General features: G+C 48.7%; 2 protein-coding genes across 3 annotated transcripts in view; both read left to right on the top strand.

The window, feature by feature from the left end:
• Positions 1 to 1,102: 1,102 nt before the first annotated feature.
• On the top strand, positions 1,103 to 3,870 carry Lsm10 (LSM10, U7 small nuclear RNA associated). The gene is made up of 2 exons (XM_076862957.1): positions 1,103 to 1,218; positions 3,165 to 3,870. Exon 2 carries the CDS (start codon positions 3,189 to 3,191, stop codon positions 3,558 to 3,560), a length of 372 nt encoding a protein of 123 aa, XP_076719072.1. The 5' UTR covers positions 1,103 to 1,218; positions 3,165 to 3,188; the 3' UTR covers positions 3,561 to 3,870.
• A 6,283-nt stretch (positions 3,871 to 10,153) lies between these two features.
• Positions 10,154 to 12,355, top strand: part of Stk40 (serine/threonine kinase 40) — a 44,524-nt gene continuing 42,322 nt past the window's right edge. Inside the window, exon 1 of one of the 2 annotated variants that reach the window (XM_076860743.2) lies at positions 10,154 to 10,353. The gene's annotated coding sequence lies outside the window, so the exon portion shown is untranslated. The remainder of the gene's footprint in view (positions 10,354 to 12,355) is intronic. The other variant, XM_076860742.2, reaches the window with a different exon arrangement.

The raw sequence follows: 12,355 nt of genomic DNA on the forward strand, positions 1-12,355 counted from the left end.
TTGAAATGTATAAAGGAAATCCTGTCTCACACAGGTGTTAGCTGGAAAGGGATCACACTTGGGGAAGTGCTGGTAGAGGGGGCTCTCTTGAATGTCTGACTATGGAAGAATGGAGACCAGTAACTTGCATGGAGGGGAAAGTTTTATTTTTTAGGACAAGAGACCAACTATGGTCACAGGGCTGGAAAAGGGCAGGCTCCTAGGGGAAATGGAAATCAATGAAGAAGGCAAGAGTGAAGAAATAAAAGACTAAATTCTGAAGCTCCGCCTAAGTGCCTGGTTGCTCTTACAACTAAAAGAGGGACACTCAAATCTTGCAAATTTTCACAATTCTCTGAAATAGACATTAGCTTTCATTTTCCTAATGCGAAAACTGAGGCTGAGAGAAGCAACTTTCAAGGCTACAGACAGGGACCTTTTCAAAAAGGAAATAAAATCACGTTATGTCTTTGATAGCTTATCAACACACTTCTAATACTAGATGAGGAAACCGAAGTCATACATACTGACGTCATACAATCAGCAAGGCGCAGATAGAACAGAGGCACTGTAACGAAGCCTGCTGCTCCTAACCATGAAAGGCCAACTCCTGACCTTGGCTTACAAAGCCCTAAAGGTTGTGGCTCCTGCTCTCTCTCTGACCTCTTGATTCACCACTCTCCCCAGCCTCACTGGCCTTTTTGTTTCCCTCACATTGTCAGGGTCATTTTCACCAGCATCTTCGCATAAACTCTTCCCTCTAATTGCAGTGTTCCTCTCCTAGTTTTTGCAAGGTTGGCTTCAATTCACTCTTAGCTCAAAAGTCACCTCAGTGCATCCCTGATCGTCCACCCAGAACCGATCACATCACTCTATTTTAATTGGTTTAAGGACGTTTATCCTATTTTCCCAGTTTGTTTCCATATGGGCTCTCTCGGCGCAGCACCGTCAGCTCGGGGAGCCGGCAGATCTTGCTCCACGCTACACACGGGGAGCCGGGAAGGTGCGGGACCCTGAGAACTGTCCGTCAGTGTGCGCGGAACGACGGCCGCACGGCTGCGCAGAAGAGTCGGGAAGCCCGACGCCGCGCGGCCTCCTGGGAGTTGTAGTCTGAGGCCCGGCCGTGGCCACGCGACCCGCGGTTGCCATGGCTTCTCAGCGCTGCGACGGCAGGAGGCTACGCAGCTAGGCGCCGACCCGCCTCGGCCGCGACTGGGAAAGCGGAAGGAATCGCGCGCGGTGGGTTCGAGTCGGCCGAGTGCGGGGAGCCCGAGGGCGGAGCGCGGGGGACCCCGGGGAGCATCTTCTGCCGGACAGGCAGAGTAGCCGCTCTCCCGGCTCTGCTACCACTGCTGTGTGTGGAGAGCGGCCTCGGCGTCCCGGTTTACCAAGGGGCTGAGAGGCTCAAGACGCCAAGTGGCTGGCGCAGTTTCTCCCTCCTGGGAAGTGTCAGAGCCTGTCCTAGAGCCTGGGCCCAGGTTCCATTGATTGCTCTTTGCAGTCACAGCGGCGGTCCCACACCCTTGCTTGATCCCAGTCTCAGGCTGAAGGGTCTTTGGACCCTTCCCGGGACCAACCCCCAGCCCCCTCATCAGTGGAGTAATCTGCCTTAATGCTTCTAATGCTACTCTGCAAGGCCTTGGTCGGGATTCTGAGTGAGATCCTAAAGGTTCCCCCACCTTGGACTTAGGGGTCTGAAAATGAGAGCTAGATAAGGCATCGTGAGCTCATTCAGTATCAGGGCATGTTGAAAGCAAAAGAAAGTATCTTCAATGAGGGTCTGGTAGCCTTACGTAGCCTATGGTTTAATAAATGTATAAACAGGTTCAGGGACATTAAGTAACTGTCCTAGATTTACAGAGTCGGGAGTAGAGTGGGAATTCAACCTAGGTTTCAGTTTCTCTACTTTCAAAACCTGTGTACTTTTTTTTTTTTTTCCTGTTTTTTATTTTGAGACAGGGTCTCATTAAGTTGTTAAGGGCCTTGCTAAATTGCTGCACCTGGCTTTGAACTTGTGATCCTCCTGCCTCAATCTTTCAAGCCCCTGAGATTACAGGTGTGGGCCACCATGCCCAGCTCAAAAATTTTTTTTAATATTTTCTTAATTGTAGATGGACACGATACCTTTATTTTATTTGTTTATTTTTATGTGGTGCCAGGGATGGAACCCAGTGCCCCACATATGCTAGGCAAGCACTCTACCACTGAGCAACAATCCTGGCCCATCAAAATCTTTTTTTCTTTCTTTGTTTCATTGTTGGTGGTATTGGGGACTGAACCTAGGGATGCTCTATCACTGAACTACATCTCTAGCTCTTCTTTTTTTTTGAGACTGAGTCTCACTAAGTTGCTGAGGCTGGCCTCAGACTTGTGATCCTCCTGCCTTAGCCTCCCAAATCACTGGGACTAGAGGTGCACCTCTGCACCTGAGCTTGAACTCTGTTCCCTAGCCTCAGCCTCCTGAGTAGCTGGGAATATAGGTGTGCACGCCACAGCCATCTTAAACTATACTTTGGAGTAGTGGTTCTTAAGCTTGTCTGCACATTAAAATTACCAAGGAATTTTTAAAAAGAAGGATGCCGGGGTCCCAACCCACTAACCAAATGAATCAGGATCTCTGAGATGTGGAGGCCAGGTTAAAAACTTACCAAATGTGGGGCTGGGACTATGGCTCAGCAGTCTTGCACACGTGAGGCACTAAGTTCCATCCTCAGCACCACATAAAAATAAATAAACAGAATGAGGGTATTATATCCATCTACAACTAAAATATATATATATTGAAAACATTAAAAAAAAAAAAAAAAAAAAAACACCTCACCAGATGATTCTAATGGTACAGTGAGCACTCAGAACCACTTGTATACAGCTTGAGGATCAGGCAGCTATGGATTTGAATCCCAGCATCTCCATTCAGCAGCTGTATAGGCTTGGGCAAGTTGTAAGAATTACTCCTAGTCATATTTTCCCCATTTATAAAATGAGTATAACTAATCCTTGGTTTGCAAGGTGATCGAAGATTCTATGAGACATGGACAGTGAAACAGCTTTTGTCTATAGACGCAAAGATGGGGAGGGGTCAGGCTTGGGGAGGTCTGTGCTGGAAATTTTGTTTGAGGATCTGGTGGAGATGTGTTGGCAATATACCCCTGATGCACCTCCCATCTATGTGCTCCTGCCCACAGCAAGCAACCAGCCGGTGTGGCAGAATGGCAGTGAGCCACTCGGTGAAGGAGCGGACCATCTCCGAGAACAGCCTGATCATCCTGTTACAGGGTCTCCAGGGCCAGGTAACCACTGTGGACCTGCGGGATGAGAGTGTGGCCCGTGGACGCATTGACAACGTGGATGCTTTCATGAACATTCGCCTGGCCAAGGTCACCTACACAGACCGATGGGGGCATCAGGTTGAGCTGGATGACCTCTTTGTGACAGGCCGTAATGTCCGATACGTCCACATCCCGGATAACGTGAACATCACTGCTACAATCGAGGAGCAGCTGCAGATCATCCACCGTGTGCGCAACTTTGGCAGCAAGGGCCAAGGCCGCCAGGAGTTTCCTTCCAAAAAATATAAGTGAGGCTGCCCTTAGCAAGCTCTGACACCAACTCAGGTGCTTCCAGTGTTATGAGCCAACTCCCTGTCATCCTTCCCTTCCTGGAACCTGGTGTCTGACCTACACCACCTGTCACCACTGCCTTTCACAGGGTTCCACTCCTCAGACTCTTCTTGGGACCCAGAATCCTATCTGTCTGCCTGTGGCCTTGGGGTAAATGACAACCCCTCTTTTTGATCATTTGCATACAAGTGTCTGGTTTACTATTTTAGGGAATCTGTCAAATAGTTCAACCCTCTCCCTGTGAGGATTATTAAATGTGCTTGGTCTCCAATTCCCCATTTCTCTCTCAATTGTGTTTATTTTCTTATAAAACCAAACTTAGATACAAAGAAGTCCATGTCTCATGCTTTCCCCACTGTGTGCTAGGCTTCCTGTGGCCCTGTGTAATAGGGCACAGTATCTCAAACTTGGCTGTACATTGGAATCACCCCTCCCACACTTAGAGATTCAGATTTAATCGGTATGGCCCAAGCAGTAGGACTTTTTATGTTTCCCAGGTGATTCTAATACAAGGGAAAGATTGAGCACTGTAGGAGGAGAGTACGTCAGTGTGGTCAAGTGAAAGTGGCATTTCTATTCAGATACTGTTGAAAAGGCTATTAATATCATTGCTCTTTCCTGAAGTAGAGAGGTTGGAGTATTCTGGGCCTGAACCTTGGGTGTAGAAATTCAACCAACAGCAAATCAATCCTGATTCTGAATCATCCAGTCCTTAGGATTAAAACCCAAGTCTCCTGTGCTCATTCCAAACCTGCCACAGGCAGACAAGCATTTCAGTGAAAGTGGCTCTGTCCCTTGGAACCAGAGAGTTTGTGTTCATCAGATAGTCACAGCATGGCTGCCATGTGCCAAGGTCGCCTCCTCAGTACATGTTGCCAAATAAGATCCTGGACCTGTCTGAAGAAATCTTATGATCTCGTGGGAATGTGGTCAGCAAAAAACAAGATGAAATCCTGCTTGAGAATTGCTGTGCCCTAGCTCTGGTAAGGCAGGGCAAATGACCTCAAGGCACTCACATTATTTGAGATTTTAGAGGAATGCTGTTGGACACTAGTAGCCCAAAGTCAACTGCATTCATGTTCTAGCTCAGTCTTTGTCTAAGTGTTTGGACCCCCTCATCAGAAATAGCTGGGATGTGTGTAGGAAATGCATTTTCCTGGCTCCCTCTGACCCCAGACTTGAACCAGAATTTGCATTATTAACACTCATGGTAATCCTTCTATATAGTGTGTTTATTTCACTGTCTCAAGGTCCTAGAAGCCTCTTAAACTATGCCCTTGGATTTCAGGAGAGAACACAGGGTCCCAGTAGGGAGAAGTCCACCTTTCTGAGTTTCCAGTTCCCTGTGACAGCCAGAGTTAAGGGGGCTGACACCACATGGTAACTGCTGGGAAAAGAAATGATGGGGCAGGTCCAGCAGGGAGGTCCTCAGTGTGGAAATGTCCGTGGATCCTCAACAAGTGGGGAGACATGATGAACAGGCAGGGAGCCCCCGCAGCAGCCTCCATAGAACTTGCCCATGTGTCTACAAATGTTTCCAAACTTGACAAGGGCTCTTCCTGAGAGTTTGGCCTAGGAATGGAGGCAAGGTCTAGCTCTGAGACTTTAATAGTATGCTGGGAGTGTCTATGCCTCAGCAGGGCTAGCCAGGGAAGCCGTAGGACTTATGTCCTTCCTGGACAAGACCATGGAATATAAATGGGAAGGAGTACAGAAGCCCCGCAGAAACACATTTGCAAAGCCTCAGGTAAGAGCGCAGCTGAGTCTGTAGGCCCCAAAGGTATGGGTCTTTATGACAGGTCCTGGATCAATGGGAAAGACTGCCAGGATCCCAGGTAGAACTGAGGAAACTCAGTGCCCACCGGGCTATGGAAGGCCAGGAAGTCCCTGACTGCCACCAGTCAGCCATTCCATAGAGCATATGCCCCAGGCACAGTGGTGACAGCTGAGAGAACATCAGGAGGAACAAGGGTCTTGTCCTCAGGTGGCTGACATTCAAGTGGGCAGACAAATGATATACCAACAAAGTAAAAATGTGTACAGATTCTGGGAAGGAAATAAACAGGGCCCTTTGTGAAAGATGAGCAGAGGTGGTTTTATTTTTGAAAGTGTAATCTGAGGAAGTGAAATTTAAACTGAGGAGACTGCTTTTTAAAGAGCTGGGAGTGGTAGTGCACCCCTGTAATCCCAGTGACCCAGGAGGCTGAGGCAGGAGGATCACAAGTTCGAGGATAGCCTCAGCAAGTTAGCAAGACCTCAGTGACTTAGTGAGACCCTATCTCAAAAAAAAAAAAAAAAAAAAAGGCCTGGAGATGTAGCTCAATGGTAAAGCACTCCTGGGTTCAGACCTTAGTGCTCAATAATAAAGAGCTGAGGGAAAGCAAAGGAAACTGCCAATACAAAAGTCCTTCAGTGGGAAGTTGGGGTCTGGGTAGATAATACCATGTGACAACTGATGGACAGGCTGGGAAGGTAGAGAAATGGGAGGGGTGAGTGGGACAAATGAAACAAGGCCTGGGAGCCAGGAGTACTGCTGGTTATAATTTCTTTCCTTTCTTTTTTTTTTTTTTTTTTCAGGAGGAGTTTCTGGGGATTGAAACCAGGACCACCAGCTGTGCCCCCAGCCCCTGGTTCCAGTTTTTGACATGCAGGAACCAGAACTTGGATTTTCTTTAACTCACTCTGGGTTCCTATTTCATCCCACTCAACCAGAGTGGCAGAAACTTAACTGCAGTCAATTCCAAGTTCCCTGCATTTTCCTCTGAATTATGTTTGAATTGAAGGGCCCTTCCTTTCGGGGTGCCAAAGCCTTGAGGGTAGTCTGAAGTGATGGTCATCTAGTCCTCCTTTTCTTTAGTCTTTTGTCATCAGCCCTCAGAGGTTACTGCTGAGTCATTCTGCATATCACCCATACCCCTCTCAGGTGACAGATTTTTTTTTTCTTTCTTGCTTTTCCCCAGATCATGTGAGGCAGAGTGAATTCTTGGGTCTTAAGTTAGTTGAGCCCAATTTGATCAAATGCAGCACATAGTTCCAGAGTCGCATTTCTCTGGAGGGTTTTGTTACCTCTCTGGAGTCCCACCCTGAAAATGAGCTTGGCTCTTGCTTTCCTTCAGTCCCTGAGACCTAGCTGACACCCTCTCTGCGGGCAGGGACCCATTTCCCACCCCAGACTCCCAGATCCCTGTCACACAGTTTTCTAAGTATGTTTCTGCACAAAAAATTCTTTTCATTCCTCCCTGAAGTCTGGCTTCTGGAATTCAGATGCTAAAAATGGATTCTGCATTCTGTCTTATCTTTCATTTCCTGAAGTAACAAATGCAGAGTAACCTGTGTAAAGGAAGGGCCCAGGGATATCATGGAAAATGTACTTCAAGATGTTATTGTCTCATGGAGTCTGCATGGTGTGCAACTCATCACCATGGCCTTTGCTCAAGCACACACACATCCAACCTTCCTGTGCCTTCCGCCACTGTGGGGGCCTGATTGATGTCAGAACCCCCAGGACTTCTAAGTGCTCAAGTGGCACAGCATGGCTTCCCTCTCCTCCCATTCCTGGAGAGAAGAGAAGAGTTCAGGGGTCTCTTATTTGAGGGGAGGTGACTACAAAGTCTCTGATGTAGCTAGGTGGGCATGCAGCTTACAGTTCACATTTCCCAGGAACATAGAAGAGATGTAGCCTGTCCAGCTCTCAATATGGCCGAGCTGGGTAGGACCTAAATTGGTCCAGTGAGTTCCAGAGTCTGGCATTCCCACCAGCAGGGGTTCTTTGAGTTCTCATCATTATTCCAGAAAGTCTCAGAGAGGGCTGGGGATATAACTCAGGGATAGAGCACCTCATAGGTTAACAGGCCCATTTTACATATATGCAAACAGACTCAGAGATTAAATGGTCTAATCAAGATGAGCAGCAGAGTGAGGATTTGAACTTAAGTCTGCTACCTTCAAATGCCATGATCTTAACTACAATACTATACATACTATTCAATTCCCAGCTTTTTTTTTTTTTTTTTTCTTTTTTGTGATGCTAAGGATTGAACTCAGGCCCTCTCATATGCCAGGCAAGCACTCTGCCACTGAGCCACATCCCCAGTCCTTCCCAGCATTTTTTTTTTTAATTTTTGTAGTTGTAGATGGATAGCATGTGTTTATTTATTTTTTTTTTTTTAAAGAAAGAGTGAGAGAGAGTGAGAAAGAAGGGAGAGAGAGAGAATTTTAATATTTATTTTTTTAGTACTTGGCAGACACAACATCTTTTATGTATGTGGTGCTGAGGATCGAACCCGGGCCGCACGCATGCCAAGCGAGCGCGCTACCACTTGAGCCACATCCCCAGCCCGCATGTGTTTATTTTATTTGTTTATTTTTATGTGGTGCTGAGGATCGAACCCAGTGCCTCACATGTGGTAGGCAAGCGACCTATCACTGTGCTACAGCCCCAGCCTTCTTCTTAGCATTCTTGACATCACACTGAAGATGATGTAGGAGATGCTTCTTCTGCCTACTTCAGTGGTCTAACCCAGCCACAGTGTTAGAGCCATACCCATGCCTTAGAACTTGGCCCCACACTAAGGCCAAAAATTTGCAGGAAGGATGACTAGGGTTCAAAAGCCCCTGGGGTCAAGTGTCTCCTCCCTCCTTTGGTGACAGGCAGATCTTCCTATACCTATTAAGCAACCATCTTGTGCTGTTGTGACAAGTGTCACTTTGTTACAGCAGCCAGTGAGCCAGAGTTGGAAAGCCAGCAGGAACATATCACCATGTATGTGTCCCAGCAATCTCCTCATGTTGATGTCCTGATGACAATTTTTCATTTCCTCTGGCTGGCACCTTTAGTTTCTATTCATTGCCTCTTCTCCCCTCTTTCTCTTCCTCCTTCTCCTCTTTGTTAAAAAATCCTATATTTTAAATCAGCTGAGAGTCTCCTGGGGATGGGGATGGTGGTATCAATGCCAAGTGATTCATCTAGCCAATAATTAGAGCTCTGGAAAATCCAATACTCATTCTTGTCAGAGTCAAGGCTTCCGGAATCCCTAGGCTTTCCCTTTATCAGAGAAACAAGTGTGGTGGGCTGGGGTTTGATTTCTCTGAACCTGTCTTTTGGTCATCTACCTCATGGAGGCTCTGCCACTGAGATGAGTGTGAGCACTCCCTGGGTCCTGTAAGAAACTGTTTCCATAAATCACTCAGTCCTCACGGTGATCCTGCAAAATGTTATCCCTATTTGGACAGTGGGAAGGTAAGGGAACGTGCATCTAGTTACCCAATTTGTAAGTGACAAAGAAGGGATTCAGATCCTAATCTTTTGGAATCCACCAGACTTGATTCAAATCATACCCCTGCGATTTTTAGCTGTGCATCTTTGAACAGGTTACTGCTCTTTTCTGAGTTCTAGCTTCCTCATCTGTAAACAGATGGCTAATGCTGATGTCTCTAAAGTGCTTAACACAATATGGGGCACAACATGGGAGCTGCTCTAATTAGTATTGTTATTCATCCTGATCAGCAGCTCAGTGGACACCAGACATTCAGAGAAACAAAAGAAAGGGCACAATCAGAGGCAGTCAGACCTCACTCAGACCAGCCCTCAAGTTCCAGGCAGGCACTGCCTGTGTGATGACAAAGGCACATACAAATAAGTGTTTGGCCACACACCCAAGGAAAACCTAGCAGTTGGCCACGTGCGCCTACATGTAGATACAGGGTGGCCCAGAGAACAAATGGAAAGACAGCTAAACAATCACAAGCAGCAAGCACCCTGCTCACTTCTCTGAGACAAAGGAATGGGGCTATAGCTGCTGCTTTGCTGCCCCTGAGCCCTTCTAGCTGCTTCTGCATGCCAGGGGAGGGAAGCCAGGCTCTCGAAGGGCTCCGGTGAGTCACCAGCCTGATGCAATCCCTTTAAAGGGCTCATCTGCTAGTGCAAGAAGCTGATTCATGGAGGGCGTGGTTGCTGGAGGAGGAGGAGGAGAAAGGGATTGAAACTATATCAGGAGGGGCTGAAACTGTAGCGGAAGGGAGTGAGGTTAAATGACTGGAATCGTTAATAGGAAGTCTTCACTGTAAACCTTCCTGGTCTGACCATCCTCAAGGTTTCTAAGGGCCCAGAGGCAAATGAATTGTGAGCAGTGCGACAGGAATGCCTGTCTTTCATTGAGCCTAACTGCAGCGCTTTCCCCAGAGTTGCAGAAGTCGAGAAATGGAGATCAAAGAAGGATCGCTTTTCTCTGATAAATACACAACAATTGACCGATCTTCCAACTGCCGGAGACTTCAACCCCAGCAGCGCTAGTGTAGGGCCTGCGCGGTTCTGTGGAGTCTAGGTGGGGCGGTGCCTCCGTCCCAGCCTCACCGCCCCTTAGGGTCTCAGCCTCCAATGGTCTCACAATCTTCGGCCCAGACCCCATCCTGAGCCAATCGTCAGTCTGATTCTGGACTCTTATGTGAAGGCTTCCGCCCAACGTCAAGATGGCGCCGAAGCCCAGGCGCGGGGCCGACGACGCAGGGAAGGGGTTGGGGCGGGCTGCGGCGCGGGCCGGGGAGGGGCGGTGCGTCACTTCCGTTGTCAGGTGGCGGCGCCGCAGCTATGGAGGGAGGCGGCGGCGGCGGCGGCTGTTCGAGCGGCTGTGCTGGGAGGCGGCGGTGAGCGGCTCCCACGCCCCCGGCCCGGCCCTGGCCCTCCGGGACGGAGCGCCGAGCAGCCCCGGCTCCGGGCTGCGGACTATGGGCGAGCAGCGCTGACTACCCGGGGAAGGTGAGGCCGGGGGTCTAGAATGGGAGCCGGGCGGGGGGTGCGTGTTGGTCCGGCGGGCCTCGGCGGCTTTGGCGGTGGGACCCGGGTGACAGCTTGAAACCATCCGGGCGCGACAGAAATGGCAACATCGAATGCCTCTTCCTCCGCTGGGGGTCTGCTCTTCCCCGGCGGCGGGGGCGGCGACCTCCGGGAGCTTCAGTCTCCGCCGCAACCTTGGGAAGTGGGCACAGCCAGCCCTGCCCAGAGTCACAGCCACTGAGTGAAGTGTTGAGCGTTTGAACCGAGTCAGGTTTTCCCAGAGAGATGCCCTCGGCCTCTCCACGTTTCCCTCCTGATCCCAAGAGTGACTTGAAAGTTAGAGGACTAGTCCCCAGGGAGGACCAGCCGGGCTTCCTCCTGGAACCCTCACCCTTTGGCACCGGTATCATCGCTGCTGGGGAATTTTCGGATCCTGGGCGGCGTTCAGGTGCTAGTCACAGGTACCTGCTTGCCAGGTCCACGTTTGGCTGGTCTTCCCCAAGGGGAGAGCTTGCTGTGGTCAGTGTTTCACCTGCCGTGCAGGTCAGGCCCGCCCATTCCCACGCCACTTGGCCCCACCTTCCAACCAGTAGATAGGGGCATTCATTTTTCTGAAGGCGTTCTCTGCCCAACCCCACTCCCCAGGTTTGTTTCCCTTTTGTTGGCGGAAGGAAGAGATGACAGCTGCCTTCTGCAGCAGAATAGACTTTGCTCTGTTTCCTCACTGGAGGAAACCGGTTGGCTTTGCTTGGTTTTGAGAACCCATTGGGGAAGAGGGTAGTCATGCTGGGCTGGGCGCCTTTCCCACTTGGCTGAGTAGTTTTGCATTAGATAAGGAAGAGCAGAATATGTAATTGTAGGGCCCAGAGAATCCCTAGTTGTAAACAGTGCTTGTGAGCTCCTTCAGCTCTCTTTCATGACCTCCCTCTGCCTTTTATTAATGGATTAGATCTAGACAGTCTAAAGGTAGTGGCCTTCATTCATTCCTCACAGAACAACAGGGTTCTTGCCTGGAGTGGCAAGTGTTGTATAATACGGTTGTTGAGAGTGGGCTTTGGAGCAGGTGTTACAGCGCTGGCCTGTAATTCTAGCAGCTGTGAGGACTCAGACAGGAGGATGGCAAATTCAAAGCTAGCCTCAGCACATTAGCAAGACCGTGTCTCAAAATAAAAAATAAAATTGGCTAGGTATGTGACTCAGTGGCTAAGGCCCTGGGTTCAATTCCTGCTACCAAAATAAAATTGAAAAGCAGACTGGGGATGTGGCTCAAAGAAGTTGGCTTTGGAACCACACTTCCTGAGTTCAAATTCTGGTAGCTTTCTAGCTCTTTGATCTTGGGCACTTTGCTTAACCTCTTTGTGCCTTCATTGTTCTCATCTGTAAAACAGGGGTAATAGTATGGAGTTATTAGGAAGAGTTAAACATTAACACATGTAAAACACCTAGAACCGTGTCTGCCACACTAAGTAGAGTTCAAGGCGTTAGTTGTTTCTATTTCAAGGAGCTCACAGTATAGATAAAGAAGACTGACCTGTAAAAAAAAAAATAGTTGAAAGGTGATCTAAAAAAGCTAATAGTAGCAGGAGCAGAGTGCTGTGGGAGCCCAGCAGAGAAAGGTTAGCTCAGCCTGGGGTGTAGGACATGAGGTGACGAATACCATGGGAGGGCCTGGCAGAAGTGACTGTGGAGTAGAGTAAAGGAGGGGAAAACTTAGCCAGGTGAGAATGAAGAGGAAGGTGTTGTTCTGAGAAAGAAAGAGAGATTCATAGTTTATTCCAGGAACCTCTGATTGTTCAATGTAGTGTAGAAATTGGCTTGGTACAAGGTAAAGCAATATAGGTTGACTAGAGGATACCACTTTATGCCCAGGTTACTGGGGAGCCCATGAACAGCTTTTAAGTGGAGGAGTAACATGATTTGATCCGTATTTTAAATAGATGTCCCTGGGATCCTTTTACAGGAAAAAAGAAAGAGGAGAGGACTG

Source organism: Callospermophilus lateralis, chromosome 7 (genome assembly GCF_048772815.1).
Source record: "Callospermophilus lateralis isolate mCalLat2 chromosome 7, mCalLat2.hap1, whole genome shotgun sequence".
In the NCBI taxonomy this organism is placed as follows: domain Eukaryota; kingdom Metazoa; phylum Chordata; class Mammalia; order Rodentia; family Sciuridae; genus Callospermophilus; species Callospermophilus lateralis.